The sequence below is a fragment of the Danaus plexippus genome, chromosome 2, assembly GCF_018135715.1.
Source record: "Danaus plexippus chromosome 2, MEX_DaPlex, whole genome shotgun sequence".
Lineage (NCBI taxonomy): Eukaryota > Metazoa > Arthropoda > Insecta > Lepidoptera > Nymphalidae > Danaus > Danaus plexippus.
In genome coordinates, this window is record NC_083537.1 from 3348890 (window position 1) to 3367463 (window position 18574).

The following is an 18574-nucleotide window of genomic DNA, read 5'->3' on the forward strand; positions in this document are numbered from 1 at the left end:
TATATATGTAGATATAGTTTTCAAACTTAACCTTACTGCTAACTACATTATAGGATGAAGTTGATTATTCAGGCCTTAACTTCGCTATTCTCGCGATTAAGTAATTTTCTTAAATAGCTACCCATTAGCACTAATTAGATAATGATTTGATTGTGTCTATACCTACTGAGCCTCAGGTGAAAGGCTTTAAATTTGTTTACCGAGAACTTAATAATAAAATATTCACTTACAAGTCCTATCTATACATAAAACGTTTGTATGTACATGTGTTTCAGATAATCGCATTTCAATATCTCATAGCTAATACTAACATTGTCAATTTTCTATAATTTTCAGGCTTTAAGTAAACAATATACGGCCAGTAGCTTAGTAAAGCAATATCCGTATAAGGACGAAATATCGCTCCAAATAAACATTTAAGTTTATTGACTCGAAAGATACAACCGATTCGTGATCTTTTTCTTGAGTTTCGCGTTTTGGTCCAGCGGCCATTTTGGCGACATGTGGCGGGAGATTTAGACACAGGACGTGCTCTGACATAATATGCCGAAATGAATTGAGCGCTGCTATTGGATATGTTATTGAAGTAGATTTGCGATCGGAGGAACGAACTGATATTGTGTATTGTTATTAAAGGCGCTCCCCGCAGACGTGAGCTGTGTTTCAAACGAACCCGAGACCCGACTCCCGATACCCTTATGCTGTATCGTTTAGGCCTACTTATATTTTTCTTATGTAAATAAGATTTCATATCCGATGAGCTTTATTTATGTGGGAATCGTTTTAGCAAGACGTCTGTTCTGCTCCGACGCCCGGCTGACGGTAATATGTGATTGTTTATCCCCAATGATTAATATTGTATCGAATATGCGAATGATTTTTAAATATCATTGTTACAGTCTCCTCTCAGTTACGATGTAATTAATAATACTGTTGTTTAAACTCTTTGGTGAGTATTTTTGTTATTAAAAAAATATTCTGCTATTTGTAAATTAACAGTAAAATTTTTCATAATATTATATACGTATATATTTTTAATTTTCTTTCTTTACCAATTTTTTCCGTTCTAATAAATCTCCAAGTAACTACTTTATTTTTGAAAAGAAATCACCATTATTCTTTGTACAATATGTTCATCTAGATACTAATGGGTTAGCTGCTAAGTGTCAGATTTTTTAAATAAATAAATGTTAGGAAATATGATGCTAAATGCAGTAAATAATGAATTTGATGCGAACAGAGATAGTTTTATACATCAAGATACAATAATATAAGTTTAAATTCAAAGAAAATACAACATTATCGTTGTTTAATAATCTAGGAACAGACACATTTTAAAATTCCGCTGAATTTGAAGTGTCGTCAAACATCAAAGGCCGTTTAAACGAACTGAGTGCTGTTAAAACGTCTTCAAGGGTCTAGCGCGGTAAACAGTAGCTCATACCAGACTGTGTCACAATACATAGAAGACAGCGTTTTTGCATATTAAAAAGATTTAAATACAAATAAGTGAGTACTCATTATGTTTGAAAACTTTAACTTTGTTTGAAAAATGCATTTTTTTTAAACTATTTGAAATTATTTAAATTATGATAATTTATTAATGAATGTTTTATTTAAGATTTATATGTAACCTCTTTATTTATGTAGAGAATTTTCTGTTAGGAATAAATGCATTAAGATTTAGGCTTATAGATTTTATAGTTGTTATTTTCACTTAGGTCACAGTAATTTTAAGCGGATCGCTTTGAAGTAGAGGGTAGTTATGAAAATTAATAAAACAACGTGTAATTGCTTCCGATAAGCTGTTCGGGAGCACACCCGTTTTTTGTCCATTTTTTAATGACTTAACGAGCGTTATGCCTTTTCTTTATCCGTGATTAGATTACAAATTAATGTGCAATATGTTTTGTTTTTCCTCAAAAATTAATTTCTATAGTTAAAGCGTAACCATTTTTTTTTAATTATATCTCAGGATTTTATTTATAACGTCCCGCGGGAACAACGTTATTTCTGGATATGACGTGTACTTCTTTTCATTAACAATAGCCATCAATATTTCATGACGATCCTACAATCTATTTAGCTTTGGTATTTATAATATTGTTAAGAAAGTCTTAATATTTCAACATGTTGAGAGTCCCAGTATTCATTGTATATTAGACTGTCCTAAACAGTTTAACAACAATAAGTTAGAGACGTATGTATGTTAGATGTTGTAATTTTACTGCTCCAGCTCTGATCTTCGACGTGGATCTATAATTAGCAACAGTTTAGAAAGTGCTTAAAAGACGTTTCAAACGGCGCACCTGTCAATTTGTGATAATATTATCTTATTGTAAGTACACACTCAGCCGCTGGGACATGAAAGCCATTCTCTCTACCAATGATCCTCAGTTCCACTGGCGCCAATGCTCATAAATGATATATTTTTAGAACCTCTTCAACAAAACTGTTGAGAGCACTTTTAATAAACACCAGCGGCACCACACTCAAGATTGTATGGAGGCATATCAAAATATACAGTTACCTTAAAATTTTAATTTTTATATTAATACCATTCTATTAACTTATATATTTAACGTTTCTTAATTCATATCAATATACATTTCCTTCAGCTATACAACCTGTAAGCCAAAATGTCAATCAAATCCAACCGAATCATTACCAACTCATTTATTTATGCCTTCGCGACCCATCTCAAGAAATGTATAAGCTAAAAGAACCTATCAATAAAACCGAACATAACATGTTCCGAAATAAAACACTTTGTTATTAAGTTGACAAGCAACCGTAAAAATGTTCCTTTAAAATGTAAAATAAACAGATCAATCATGTTAAAGCGATCCCACCGGGCTGGATCCCCGAAAAGAAGCCTACGTAAGCGTCTATTATAAAGCACAGATGTTGCCACAAGAACGGATTCCTATGTCGTCCTTTTCCAGCACTATGCGAACTGCTGTTCACTGAAAGGGATGAAATATATAAAGTGATACGTATTTTTATTCTTTTTCGAAATAAGAATCGTTCTACATTCACAGGACTGATTGACACGCGGTCGCCGGCAGCGCCCCCCGACGCGTGGTATTAAACGATCCACAAGATGGCTCCGGTATTATCATTTTATAATTTATTACGCTAATTATTAAAGGGCCGTGTTTTAAAAATAAAACAGAACGGTTGCGGGGGTCATTTTTATGTTGTGAAGGCTTTGAGGACATGCGTTGCGTTACTTTTACGGTAAATAAACCTACGGACACACATCAATCAAGGTGTCGTATAAACGGGAAGTTGCTTTCCAAATTATTATGCAGATCTATGATTAAAAGGTTTTAAATGTAAAGAATTCACGTAATAAGTAACCCTTTCTTATAATATTTTTATCATTATCAAAATAACGAAATACTTTAAGCGAATAAATCTCAATTAGATTATCTATTATGGATTTATGGTCTCGCTTGTCCTTCGTATTCATATGCGTACAAACTGACTTATAAGAAAACGTATATATTAATAAAGCAATATGACCATCGGGTTTGCTCTAATTGAATCGTCCACGACGTGAGAAGACTAACTATTGTCTAATCCTCTGACCGTTCTCTATATAATTGGAGATATCACGAGATAGCACTATGACCCCTAATTAAGGACCCTCCTGCAATACACGTGTCTAATAATAATTAATGAGATGGTGTGTACAAATCTTTGTGGGATGAGACTTCGTGTTACTAATATCATTATCTAAAATAAATCTTAAATATAGTCTGCTAGATAGAATGTTGCTTGTAAATTTTCATATTGATTTTCATTAATGTACAATATTTAAACGTTTTTAGTAACGATATTAAATAATCAATAATCGTTCTTGGTTGCTTAGTCTTTAAAATAATGCAATAAATATTTGTCTTTACTTCTTTCAATAACTTGATCGAAGGATTTAATATACGTACTTATGTAAATTGTATTATTTTAAAAGCAAACAAGGATATGCTTTGGTATTTAAAGTCTTTATTTGAGACAAATAAAGGAGAGGTATTTTATTATTTTCCTCTACTAGTTCTTATTTTATTATTCTATTCTTGCTATTTAGTTAGCATCACTGCTTAGATAAGAAGTATATTGTGAACAAAAACTGCTTTACTTTGAACATATTACTAAATGAACATGTAAGCTGGAATAATTCATCGCAGAACTTTAGAGTTAATTAAAATAAAAAATGTTTTCATTACTTGAAACTTAACAAAAATAAAAAATATATATTAATGCTAAATTGTTATTGAAACAAAAAAATTTTTTTGCTCATGTAATGTCCGGGATATTTGTTGCAAATTATTCTCATCACAAAGTTAAAAGTGTTTTTATTACTTTCTTTGTATCAAACACGATCAAAACCTTTAGAAGGCAGTTATCCGTAAAATATATACAGGAATTCAGACATGCAAATAATGTTTTTTCCTCAAATACTATCTAATCAAATCTTTAAAAACATAAAACTTAACATTTTAATTTTGCAACCATCTAAGCAATGTTTAATTCCGAAAATTTTGCTCTGTTATAACTTGATACAATAACAAACTCGATTTCTCCAAGCAAATTGTTTATATAATCGGGGATACGTAATAAAAGATTATCATCGCAAGTTCAGACTGAGACTCGAGCACTTTGAGTTAACTGAGCGCGTGAATTTACAATCTTCTTAACGCTTTGAAATCGCTCGAATGCGTATTAGTCAGTTAATGTGACTTTCAAAACTGTCGTAAGTCTAAACAGAAACTAAATAAGGGCTGACACATGGTACATAGAATACGACACTTTGTAACAAAATGCCTTACGCCATCTTTATTTTATACATCTAACATAGATTAAAAAATATATATACATCATAGTTGTATTTTCAGATTTTTGTTTGATTTTATAGAGACTGTTACTTACATATAATTTGTTATTATCAAGATAATATGTGAGCGTTAGTTTATATTAAGAACCTCTGCCTTTTATAGTTAAAACACAATTAAAATAACGGACTTTTTAACAACATAATACAGTGTAAATGACTTCGAATTTACAGTTTCTTATAAATCATTACAAAAACTTTAATTATTTTGATCGTTTGTAACAGAAACAAGAAATAGAATAAGTTTCAGAATACAATTATTTCTTACAACAATTCCGCCCCACTGTCGCACCGTGCGAAGAGTTGGAATCCAATTAGCCTTTGACGAAGTTGTTACTTAGAACGCATTTACGTATACATATATACGTAAAGACAAGCGAAAGAGGGATTTAATGTGTAGTTCGACGCGTTTCCTCGATCTCATAGTGAGACGGTAAGACGAGCCCTTCCTCTCAAACGTCGCCACTGAGCCTAAACCGTCTCTGGCTTAGCGCGTGCCGTCAAACTTGATTCCCATTTTCCAAGTTGTTATTCGACAGGCGCTGAAATAATGCAAATTCACGACGCTATATATCCTCCGTTTATTTCCATGGCGGGGTGATTTGACACGAGTATCGTGCGGTATAGAAACGTCACAAAGGCTGTACAACGTCCACTCCGCAAGACTGCGTGGTCACGAGAGTAATCCTTATTTATGGTAAGACGGCAAGCGACGCCTCCGCTAGACTAACTATTTGTCAAGCCCAGCGTCCGTTACTAGTATCAATCTCGGCTTCAAGATTACCATATCGACTCCACTCGGACGGGAACTTGTTCAATACAGTTAACATTATGTCTGACGTAAACTATTAAGGGCCAACCCACATTAATAATGTAAACCACACCAACAAAAGCGAATCTGAATCACCCCCAGTTAAACAGTCAGGGCGGACAAACGGTCAAAAACCAGTCAGTTATTAGATGGCACAGAATTAATCGCAACTTAAGCGGTCATCTCTCACAATATCACCGCAAACAGCTCTATTTTGGCAAGTCATAACAGGCCGGGTGCGTCCAAGCGGGAGGTCCATTATATTGTGGAACATTTTTCAATGACCACACTGACCGCCCCTATGGCGTACATGAGATAAAATCGTAAATTATAACCCAATTCCGTAGCTGTTAAACCTTGACAGATGAAAAGGCTTAGAGCTGAGTGTTAGTATCGCTGCCATATCGTTAAAATTTCAAATGAAATAGGGACACTTCACTTTAGGACATTATAGGATGATTAACGTCACATGTGTTGTATGTGATAACATAAAACTTTAAATTGTATACAGTGTGATCCGTCATACTGATAGGAAATGTTATATGAAAAAAAATAACATTATTTTATTTATAATATACGCTATATATGTATTTATATTTTATATGATATAATAGGAAATAGAACGATATTTTAAAAACATTCTATAGGACGTGACCTTTGTTTAAGAGCACTTACGAGAGCGGTATCCACATCGATCATTCCGAATGCTGAGCAATATAAAACATGTTATTTAACGGTATAATTCATATAAAATATGGCAAATTTCATGGTCCGTGTTCGATACTGATGTGGTATGTAATGCGATTATTAAATTAAAGCACTGCTGTGGCGACGAACGCTGGACCCCTGTCGGTTGAGCCATTTGAAGCGCCCACTATCCTACAACGCTTACATAGACTCCTCTATTGACCAGTCTTGAGATCTCGATCAAAATGACGCGGAAAATTCTATTTTAATTTAAATATTTATGTTCTTAGTTATAAAAGAAAACTATTTAAACAAGTGTATATCATACAAGTATAACGTTTTGTAAGCAATAAAAAAACATTTAGTTTTATTTTGCTTTTTTTTTAATTTGCTTACTTTAAATATTCTCTTTGACATTTTTTTTAATTAATATAATAAACAACGATCTAGCAACGAAGTTTTTTTAATCAGTTAATTGAATTATAAATATATTTAAAGTATCAAAACGTGTCGGTCAGAATGGCAGTAATCATTAATGTTTAAACAATAAAGGTGACTGCTGACCAACAGGCTGCGGGCTACACATCCCGAGCTGATTAATTTATAGCCTCTTAGATTCTAATGGACGTGGAAAATGTCAATTAATTTATATCCATTAAAAATACTCTAATAATTGAATTTATAAAGTATTTCTGTGATTTTCTTTATCAACTCACGCGCAGCATTTGAATTACACGTGTCTTATACTTCATTAACACACAAATTTTTAATTGTAAGTAATAAAATTACGTTCGTATAATCTCTTGTTTCGAAACATTGTTATATTTACAACGCTATGTTTTATGTCCGTTTATACTCCAATAAGTTAAGAGATTATTTTTCTAAGATGCAATAAACGGTATTTACGATCTATGACAAATCTGAATTACGATCATAACCATTGTGAGTTTGAAGCTTCGATCCAATAAAATAACTCACGTCCAATTTATGTTAATACAATAAATACTAGCATAAATAACATTGATTGAAGTCACAAACACAATATCAATTTATAAATTAAAGGTCTCTAGAAACAAGTTGGAGAAACTCCGTATTAAATTATATAATAGATATCAATTTACGTATCTCAAGGCGATTCCGGTTAAGACAAAAGGGTTCGCGTGATAATTCCAACCGCAGTGTAACCAAATAATTGTACTAAGTTTAATTTAGGTAATACTCGGCATATGCTTGCGGCTATGTTAGTATTCGTGACTCTGCGGTCAGAATGTCACCATTTAATGTATTTTTGGTTGAAGATCGCAAGGTATTCGATCATTTATAATGAAACAACCCTTGTTATTGAAATTGCGTGTACATCCGTGTCAGTTACACAACACTTCACAGATGTCAAATCCTAATTACGCACGTTATATGCTCTGATTGTCTTAGTAGTTTCATTTATAAAAATTCCGCAACCTCTCTGTTGAGGTTGAGCAAAAATATCGTGAAAAATGTATTAAGTGATGTTATTAGGTTTCGTCCGGGGCGGATAGTCTTAAGGCTGCGGTTTATTAATCAAGTAAAGACACGTTTTTGCGGCATTTTTCTCCAATCTTCATTATTCCTTGGGAACTGAACGTGATGAGAAATTAATCCGCCAGGGCCGCAGGTGCCTGTGACGCTACACCGGCTCTCGGATTCCTAATCCGCGCGTTTACGTTATTTTCAAACGGCTAAGAGAAATACGGCAATTACGGTTCAATGTGGTCTTTTTTTAACGTCACTTCTTTGGAAGTTGTTTTTTTATATTATTTGTGAAATCTTATTCTATTAGTGAAATTACTTCTTATTAATTGTATGTAAATTCTTCTAAACTTAGTAGGTATTACTTGAAAAGATATATTTACTTATAAAACGCTACAATAATCTGTTATTTGAATGCGACTAACTGTAACGGCAATATTTATATCAACTAAATAGTCGTCTCGCTAAAGCTAAGCAGTTTCAGCTGTAAACTTGGTAGAAAAGCGGCAGATTTGAAGGAAACGCTCTGCTGTAATCCGGACATATCTCAGTACATTGCTCAGAGACACAGCGGGACTTAGCGAAAGCCGCGACGCAGATGCTTATCTCAATAACAGTTTTATTTATTTTTGCGAGCGCCTGATCCGCTCCCGGCGGATCTGTCTAAATGAAAATAGGGGGCGTGCTCACTATATTAAGAGACATTTGCGTCGGGACGTATTGTATGTACCTACCCTACTGGGTAGCCACATACTATCCAAGTTACAAACATTTAATCTTTTAGTCGCTTAATTGTTTACATGTTTTTAACGAATGATATTTTGAAATAACTTTCAATATGACTTGATGATTTTAAGAGTAAATTTCGATGATGTATTAAAGCTCTCATTCAATTTGATTATCACCGATAAAAACTGAGTCTAAAGATGTGGAAAACAAGATAATTCCATATCTAACAAGAAAGCAGAGGCGCCATCTAATTAAGTGATTTCGTGTAATTGCGGATAGATTAGTTTTTTCAAGTCAACAACATCCCGAGAGAACATGGTTGTTCAAACGTACACGATTCAAGTAAACTAAACTCGGTCAAATAATAATGAAGCAATTTTTATTATTTTCATCCTTTAACATAATTTCAAAACATATAAATCGTGCGTCTAATTTCATAACGAAATGCAGACGATTTTTTTTTATAATAATGACTATTCTTCATGTTCAATTACGTCGTTCTTTGTTATGAATAAATGAAAGTTTATATAAAATGTCATGGAAACGCATGGTATAATAATATGCTCTTATATCAACTAGCGGACCATAGTTACATAGGTTTAACAAACGGTTGAGTGAAATTGCAGCGGTTAGGACTGGTGTGGCTTTCTTGTTTAAGTGGAAAATTATAATGTTTTTAATGTATGAACAAAACATAACACGATCACTTAGGACAAGGCTATTGTCAAAAAGCAATTATAATATATATTCCGAACTAATTTCATGATCATTTTTGAATAGTTTAAACAGCTCATATAATTTTATTTAAAAAACAAGCGATTGATGTTTCAGATGTATATAGCTTTGAACACTCAAATTCCGATGTCTGATGTGGAGGGTAAGATTTCAGGGGGATGCGGTAAGGCTGTCTTCTCCCGTTTACGGAGGTCATCCCTGAGTAACATCAGGTTCTCGTAATGTTCAGTGGAGGCATCTAAAAGCTTGACACACACTCTTATCGCTGCTGTTTGTCTCTCGCATTCCATGTCCAAAGCGGCTTCTGTAGCCTGACTGACGGATAGGACACCATCCACCATCTCGTCCAACCTGAGAATAATACTCTTTAATTTAAGTAACTTTTAAATCTTCTATTGCACTTTTAGTTGTGATTAATATAAACTATTTATATATCATAATTTTAAAACTTAAAAAAACGCAATAATAATTTTAAATCGAAGGAAATTTCTACAAGTTTTCGAATACAGCATATTTGATATCAGTTGCGGTATTGTGTTAGTACTTACTCGCGCTTCCTAATTTCAAGATAAAGGCAAAAGAATATCACGATGACAAATATCATTGACGCATTAAGCTGCAACCAGGTGAGGTGCTGATCCAGGATATGGAAACGGGACACCCTGATCTTCGGGATAAAATCCCATACTGAGATCGCAGGGAACAATAGTGTTAGGGGGAGAGCGAAAACAACTATAGCTACAAACACTGATATGGCGTCCCATTCGCTGTCACTTATAGACATCGCTTTTATTTCAAAATTTTAAAAATGTATTACGTAACATAAATTTTACAATTTTCTTTTCCAATTATTTTGAAGGCTAATTACTAATGAACATGTCACATATGTCAATGTATAAAAATTTCATAGAGTTAGAAAAAACTCTTTGAAATATATAGGATTATTTTCAAACTAGAAATGTATCAAATGAGCCGGTCCTTGTCCTTTGACATATGTCGCTAGCCAAAACTCGCACGGCATATCAAATTCTACTAGATACACACAATAAAATTGGACTATCTCCGGAGAGGGCTTAAACGATTCGCCGTTTTGTCTCGGGGCCAGCTGCGTAATGACCGAAGAAGGAAAAAATTGTCAGCAAGAAAACGCGAGGGTAGTTGGGTTTATGTGAGCGCGGCAGCTGGCGGACCGACGTTCTCCTAACGGCCTCTGCTTACCTCGCAAAACCCGCGCCAATTTTATTTATCGAAAATATAAACCGATTTGCAGAGCACCGTCGTAAATCTGCACGGCCGATTTATAGCTGTTACCAGCCGCGCTTGAACATCGCTTTTTAAAAAGTTTTCTAATGCCTATTCAGTAGGAGACGGATGAATTCGAAAAAGATTGGATAAACACTTCCCCAAAAGCGGAAGATTCAAATGGATCGTACATTTTGTAACAGAACTTTTAACTATACTTATATTTAAATGGAGAGTTACAAATAACTACAGTGTAAAGTTTTTATTAAAACGCTGAATAGTTTTATTTTATTACATCTGGAAGTGAGTAAAACTCTATATAACAGTTACGAGCACCACAACTCCCAGAAATAATTTAAATTTAAAAAAGTTTCATACAAATTTTATATAACAAAATCTGTAACAATAATTGAGAATTTCCTGTCATATTTTTATAACGAAGTACCTTATTATGAACCAATAAGCCCAAAACCATATGCCCACGTCAAAATTACCGAGTAATCAAACGGCTATCGGAGGGACCTTATATCGGAATCATTACAAAGGGTGATCGAAGCCAAATTCATTACATTTATGAAGGGAAAATTGTTTTGGTAAATCCCTTAACAATTTACTTAATACGTTCAGTTTACGACATCGATTCACTGCCTGATATTATGGTAGCTACTTAATTGTTATTAAACAAACATATCAGTATGTTTGAAAAGACTATCTTCAAATTAATATGAACTTTATCCAAGAGTACTGTGTGTTAATCATAAAATACATCAATTGTAAGAATTTCAAAGTTTTACGTAACTTCATGCTATGTTTGTACATAGGTACATATTGCCTTGTTGCTATTGTAGTCATTTGTTTTTCTCATTTTGCATCCAAATTATATTTTATCGTATTGTGACAAATACGAACTCTTACGACTACCGATTATTTTATTTTTTTAAGTATTGCGACAACATTTAACAGTCGTAAAGATACCTGTACATATTCAATTTTTTTGTAGCCAGTTATAAAAATTAGTTAATTTCCATCAACAAAAATAAAAACTTATACGTTACGTCTATTATAACTTTTTTAGCCTGTGCAATTTAAAGAAGACTCGATTTAAAAAAGTTTTGATTATCCTTAAAAATAAGTCAACATTTAAATATTTATAATTAAAAATCTCATAATTACGTTAATAAAACGATTAAGAAAATGTTTTTTAGTCATAGACCCAGACTTTTAGGTCATAGATAATTATTAAGACTACAGTCATACAGTCAACTGCTTCTTACTTTCTAAACATCAAATTCGATATCGCCGTTGTGTTGCATTACATCGCTTGAATATTCTCACTATCCAGGACAGAAACATTTATTGTAATGTATCATTATACCTATTATAAGAGTATTTACTTGTTAGCACTTAGCTGTCTTCCTTTTCCTAGATACCTACAGATCATATAAAATTTGCAAAAACTGCATACATGTACCTATATTTTTTGTTTATATGTGATACGTACTGAGTGTGATAGTACAGTAATTATACAAATTACTGTACTATCACGCTCAACAACGTAAGTATACAAAACCTTTCTGGTCACTCGACTTTAGCCTGACATAGTAAAAAAATATAAACTATGAAACAGCTTCCAGTACTGGATGATAGCGAATTTAAGTCTTCAATTGTGTCCCACTGACGTATACATAATTTAGGCACGTTTTTGGCTTTAAAGGACAAAAGGATATTACTTGTTTGTTCTCGATTTGCATACCGTCCTATTTCAACTTAGATTTCACTCTTTAGCACTGCCGTATGCATATAATATTAATCTTTCCTACTAATATTATAAATGTGAAAGTTTGTGAGGACGTAAATATAATTGGTTTTACGGATGTTTGTTGCTCATTCAAGTAAAACCAATTTTTGTATAAAACATTACATTATAAAATCAGAATAGATCATAAGCTATAATCTTTAGCTTAATACCGTGTAGTTCCTGTGAAAACGTAACATCTGTATGTAGTAGAAAGACGAAGGAAAAACTAGTACAAGCACACATAAGTACCTGCATATGGCCATATGCATATGTTTGATGTTTACTAATCATGATGCTTTTACAAAAAAAATTAATAACATAAAATTATTTTTCTAGACTGTTAAATTGGACTATAAACTATTTTTTGAAAATCGAATGTATGACATAACAATAAGTTCACTTTACCCCGCAAGAGATGGCGCTGCAATTAAAGAATTCGTTGTAAGAAACCGTGAGCAGATAGCTTTTTAATTGTTTAATCAGCCCATTTCGCTTAAAAAAAATTACATCTGATTAATTCAAATGTTTTATTCAAAAATATTTATATTCAATAATAGTACATACTTAAAGCAGATTTTGCAATTTTCTGAGCTGGTACTATACAATATATTTGTAATTTAACTTAATAATATTACCCAAGCAGACATTTTTACATCAATTCTATAGAGCAATGATTGGTTTTCTCTATCATTTGTATTTTGACAAAAATATTTCGGAATACAAATTTAATAATTTTATTAAATAATTTGTTATTTCAAATTAGCACTCAGGAGCGTTCAACTTAAATTTTTATAATATAATTTTCACGGATGATGAAATATTGGCAGAGTAAAAAAATTACACACGCGAGCAGGAATCGAACCTACGACTTAAAGATGTCGATTGTCGGTAACTTTATTCAGGGCCTACATAATCAAAATTTATCTATATATATATATATTTAATGTTGAATAAAAATACAAACGAATTGTATAACTTTATTGTAGATCTACAAATATATAAAACATCAGTCTACAAACTAGATTATTACCATCAATGCTAGGCAGCGAATAATTGTTTATTTTACTTAATGTAAGCTCTTACAAACAACAAGATTAAACATATAAAGCAATATATGATGCCATTGTTACAATTTAACTGGCCATATCATTAAGGTTTTTAAATAGATTTTTGTGTAAAAGAGGTTTTATATAATACAAAAAAATATACCAGTGGTATTTATCATATAGGCAATATCATTATATGACGCTTCACCATACTCATTATTCACATTTTCAATATGCATGAGGTGATTATCAAATATTTTGGCTGTTGAATATATCAAGTTTGAGTAAAGTCTATATATTTCTAAATAATTCAACTTGTTTTTATACAATTTTATGTAAGATAAATGAATTTCTACTATTTTATTATTGGCGAATTTGTACACCCTATATAATTATTACAGATTATAATTTTAAATGAAGTTATCAAAAACAAAAAATTAAATTTCGAGAATATTATGACTTAACGAATATTTTCTATTGTTTGTAAATTTGATTTTGAATAATGAATTAAATGGAATTGTATATAGTTTAAATTAATATAATAAAATCAGATGGCTTGCTTTAATAATATTATATATATGAAATACTTAAGGAAATGATAAAGTTTCTGGAACAATATGTTCCAGTGGTTACAAATTCGAGTCCTGCGTACAGTACAGATTTTTAAATTTAAATTACAAATTAATTAAGAAATTTAAAACCAATATGACGAGATATAAAAAAGGTTTATGACAAAATTTAATGATACCACTTTTATAAATCGGTGGGAAGTAAGTATATAAAATGAGAATTTTCCGTTCAAAAACAGTTTTTCATACACATGTATATACGTCTTTTTTAATATCTAGAAATAAATTTTCCTTGAACATAATACAGTTTAATAGTATAAGCGAAAACAATGTGATTATACATATGTGTTTTTAATGTTTCTTCATTGTGTTGCCAGGCTTGATAATGGATTTTTAAAATACAAATGGAACGGAAAAAATATATTTTCAATATTCAGGACATCCGTAATGGTCGTTACATATGTTTTGTCAACTCAATATTATTATAAAACCAGTTCTCATATCTATTGAAGCAGAAAAGTATTTCACTTGTAATACTTAAAGCGCTAGTTTATAATATTATTTCTCCATTCGTCATGATTATCACATTACTATTCTTAAATATCAAATTGACTAATTGTGACAAGTTTTTTTTTCACTAAAAACTATCCTAAAGTTGCCATATACATCTATTATAAAGTTGCAATAAAAAAAATTATAAATTTCTACCATTAATAATTAATTTTAATATCAAAACAATATTCAGCGAGATTAAATAACATGCATTTTTTTCTCGTTATTAAAAACTTAAATATGGCAATAATACTTTAAAAAATTCTATCACCAGTGAGTATAAGGATTTAAATTATGTTAATAGATCTGAAATCATGTCATTCATTATAATACATTTAATCTTAATGTATGAGATATCACAATGTGTGCCCTCCAACAAATGTCACAAAGCATATATTATGTATTTTAGACCATTTTTCTTTTAGCATTAATTTGTAACATACAAACATACTCACATATTAAATGTACAACATTTTTAATTTGTCAATAAGAAGTCATAAAGCTTTCATACTTAATAACTAAGACTATACAATGTTAAATATATTTTTTATCATGATTTAATATATTGATTGGCTTCTGGCATCAAATAACAGCGCTACACACTAAGAGGTAACTAACTGTAAAGTTAATCTGTTACTAAGGCCATAAATACATTTCTTCATTATTATTAATGTGTTGTTATATACATAATCGATTTATATAATAATTTATAATACTATAAAACTTATGCTTAACGGAGTTAGTCAGTGTTAAAGGCTTGTGTCTAAGCCATCGACGGCGTCCATAAGGCTCGGTACTGAATCTACTTTCATACCTCGTCTTCTCAGATTGTTTAACTCCTCTACCAACTTTGTTTTGTCACGACCCAGTGTGTCCCTGGAAATGTATGGAATTATTATACATATTACTAAGATTATTAGTAGGATTTATTATATGCTTAGTTTCATACAAGTATTATATGTTCATATACAAGAGATTTTAATATTGTGTTTATTTTTTAATGTATTTCTATCTAATTGTAATTGTAATTAAACGTTGTATAATCTTGTCTACTATAACTCTCGCATTATTATATATTTCCCAAACTAACAGCTTATATTCGGGTCAATGCTTTGATAATACAGAAAAAAATATTCCGTTTTCATCACATTTAAAGAATACAAGCCACATTTTGTTCTAACTCTAATTTTAAGCAATATTTAAGAGCAAATAAATAATATTTTGGACTTTTAAAAGACATTCGTGAACATTATAAACAATCCAAATACCATTTTCTCATTAAAGAACTCTCAAACATACACTAGAACAATAAACGGCCTACCACATGGATATGCAGGTGTGTAAAAGTGGTACATATATCATCAACAAGTCTGAATCACTAACGGCTTCGTATCTTCTCAGAGCTAATTGGGCCCATTTCTCCACCGGCCCAGCCAGAGTACCTCCACTGTATCCAGCACAAGCTACAATCCTGCATAGCACACTCAGTACAACTCTGGATCTGTCTGTGTATACCTGTAAATATATATATATAAACTCAACCAAGTAGAACAAATATCACCCAAATCTTCTTGAATTTTACATAATTGTCCTTAAATTGCTAGCATTTTGTGCAAAACAACGTCATTACGGCTATTTAGTGATCAAATAACTTATAATAGACTGTAATTAACTAATTTAGTTCATCTGATAGTTTTAAGTAATGTTTCAACCAATATATGACATTTAATACTATGTGATTCATGTCCAAATGAATATTGAGAGGTCATTCTTGCACATATCTTTAAATTGACCAATCACCTACCTGAAAAATTCATGCAAAATATTAGTTATACTAAGGATTTTACTCAAATTAAGTATAATTATAAGTCTCGCAGTGAATTTTGTCACCAATAGATAAGTTGCTCTAGTAATATGCATACATAATATTGAGGTCGGTAACTTATAAATATTGTAGTTGCATTATAAAATGACATTTGTGGATAAAAAGAGACTCAAAGGACACTTTAGTGAAAGAAATAGGTAGAAAAACTAATTTAAAGTAAGGTTACAGTAAAATTTTTGAAAGTTTAAAAATTGTTAATGACATTTGAAATGTAATTATGACAATGATTTATAAAAATAAACATTCAGACATTAATATCCATGTAGAAAAATGTGTATAAACTTTAAAAATGATCAAATCAATATCACAAGTAATACTGATTACTACAATAACACACAGATCTTAGAAAAATATAGTGTATTCTATATAACACTCCTAACATTTACTAACTAAAATTGAATCAGAAGATCATTACTTAATTCCATAAACAAACCTATATTAATTTAAATATTTTTGTCTATGATTCCCCAATAACAAAGTGTTATAATGACATCTAAGTTTTTCGCAAGTATTCATTCAAACTACATACTCCTGACGTTTCTGTTCCTTTGCACCAACCCTCTGCACGTCATCACGGTTTTAAAATAATCAAATATGCACAGTAATCCAAAAAATAAGAGTTTCATTGAAACAAAGAAACCTGTTTTTAAAACTATACTGACCTTATTCAACAGTTTAAAACTTGTCTCTAAAACAAACAGCGCTTGGTCAAACTTCCCCTCGTTTATCAATTTCCTGGACTCATTCAATTCAACATTCTGAAAGAATGCAATAGCAGCCGGGGCATCCCTGAGTCGTGACTCATTTGCTATCAAATTTAACAATGATTCAAACGCAGCACATCTGGATGATATTAAATTTGGGTCGAAATTTCCAACAACTATCTGTAATCGCATGACAAGCAAACATTATTTCCTTAGTATACTCGTGTTACACAAAGTAAATATGTGGAACAGTGACGCACGTCGTAATTGAATGAAGGTATTAACTTACATGAATATAGAAAAGACTGCTATATAATATAATGCCTCATATCAATATAATGAAGTAAGTTGATTAAAAAAAACTACTAGTGCTACCAATACTACCAATGTCAGTAGTACATTAACATGAAAAACAAATTAAACAAAGCAAAGGATGTTACGGCAGCAATATTTACAAAATAATGAGTCATACCTTTCTTGGGAATGTAACAGAATTCATTATTGTCGGGTGTTCTTTTTTGAGGCCTGTGTAAAGATCTAAAAAATGCGTGTATCGTCTTTCTACGTTCGCTGGATCCGGATCAAACACACTGGACTCCGTGGAATCTTGCCTTACTTGTAACATGTACGATACAAATTTTTTTTCATTGTCTACGCCCTCGACTTTACGAGAGGAAACTATTTCAAACTTTAACATTTTAGTGACTTACTGCGTTCAAAAAAATATCAATAAAACACTATTATGCCTACAGCATTAGCTGTTCAAGATTCGAATGCCATTTAATTAGATTGTAAATAATGATTAAGAAATGACAAATGCTAACAATGACAGTTGATAATAACAAAGGACAAAGATGTCACAAGTGTCAAGTTTGACAATATTTGTGGTCTGAGCTCAAGGCTATCAAGACAACGGAAAAAACATAACTTCTCATAGAATAACTTTATAAACTATGATGAAATAACTTTTGTCTGTCCTACTATCAGAAACACATATAAAACATTAGATATCTCCATTCAATTTACTTCATATATGGATTTTATACAAAACGTTATCTCTTAAAAAGTTTTTGGCCTTTGAGAACTATGCGTTTATAATTTTAAGCATTATTATTTGTCTTTTTTCACGATTTTATCATTTCATATTTTGTTACATGATATCAATACCACATTACGGCACTTGGTTATGCGTATTTATTTTTAATTTTAAAATTGAGAATACAGAAAGAGCAAAAACTGTTTGTTTGAATCTGAGTAAAATTAATGTTTTTATGATTTACTGAAATCTCAGCTCTTCTCTTAAATAATAGGAAAATTCAGTTTAATATTTGTTTACACAGATCCATTCTAAAAGAATCTCGTTGCAATTTAATAAAAAATTTAATAGCAAAAGTAGGTGCCGGAGTTGCAGTAGGC

At 31.4% G+C, this 18574-nt stretch overlaps 2 protein-coding genes across 2 annotated transcripts; both read right to left on the minus strand.

Moving 5' to 3' along the window:
- Positions 1-9004: 9004 nt before the first annotated feature.
- Positions 9005-10233, minus strand: LOC116779832 (uncharacterized). Its single transcript, XM_032674324.2, has 2 exons — positions 9911-10233; positions 9005-9713 (listed from the first exon to the last, which is right to left on the minus strand). The coding sequence occupies exons 1-2, from the start codon at positions 10144-10146 to the stop codon at positions 9479-9481; spliced, it is 471 nt and encodes a 156-aa protein (XP_032530215.1). The 5' UTR covers positions 10147-10233; the 3' UTR covers positions 9005-9478.
- Positions 10234-13366: 3133 nt separating this feature from the next.
- LOC116765225 (sorting nexin-20) lies at positions 13367-17969 on the minus strand. The gene is made up of 4 exons (XM_032654643.2): positions 17631-17969; positions 17117-17338; positions 15891-16084; positions 13367-15445 (listed from the first exon to the last, which is right to left on the minus strand). Exons 1-4 carry the CDS (start codon positions 17853-17855, stop codon positions 15319-15321), a joined length of 768 nt encoding a protein of 255 aa, XP_032510534.2. The 5' UTR covers positions 17856-17969; the 3' UTR covers positions 13367-15318.
- Between the last annotated feature and the right edge of the window lie 605 nt (positions 17970-18574).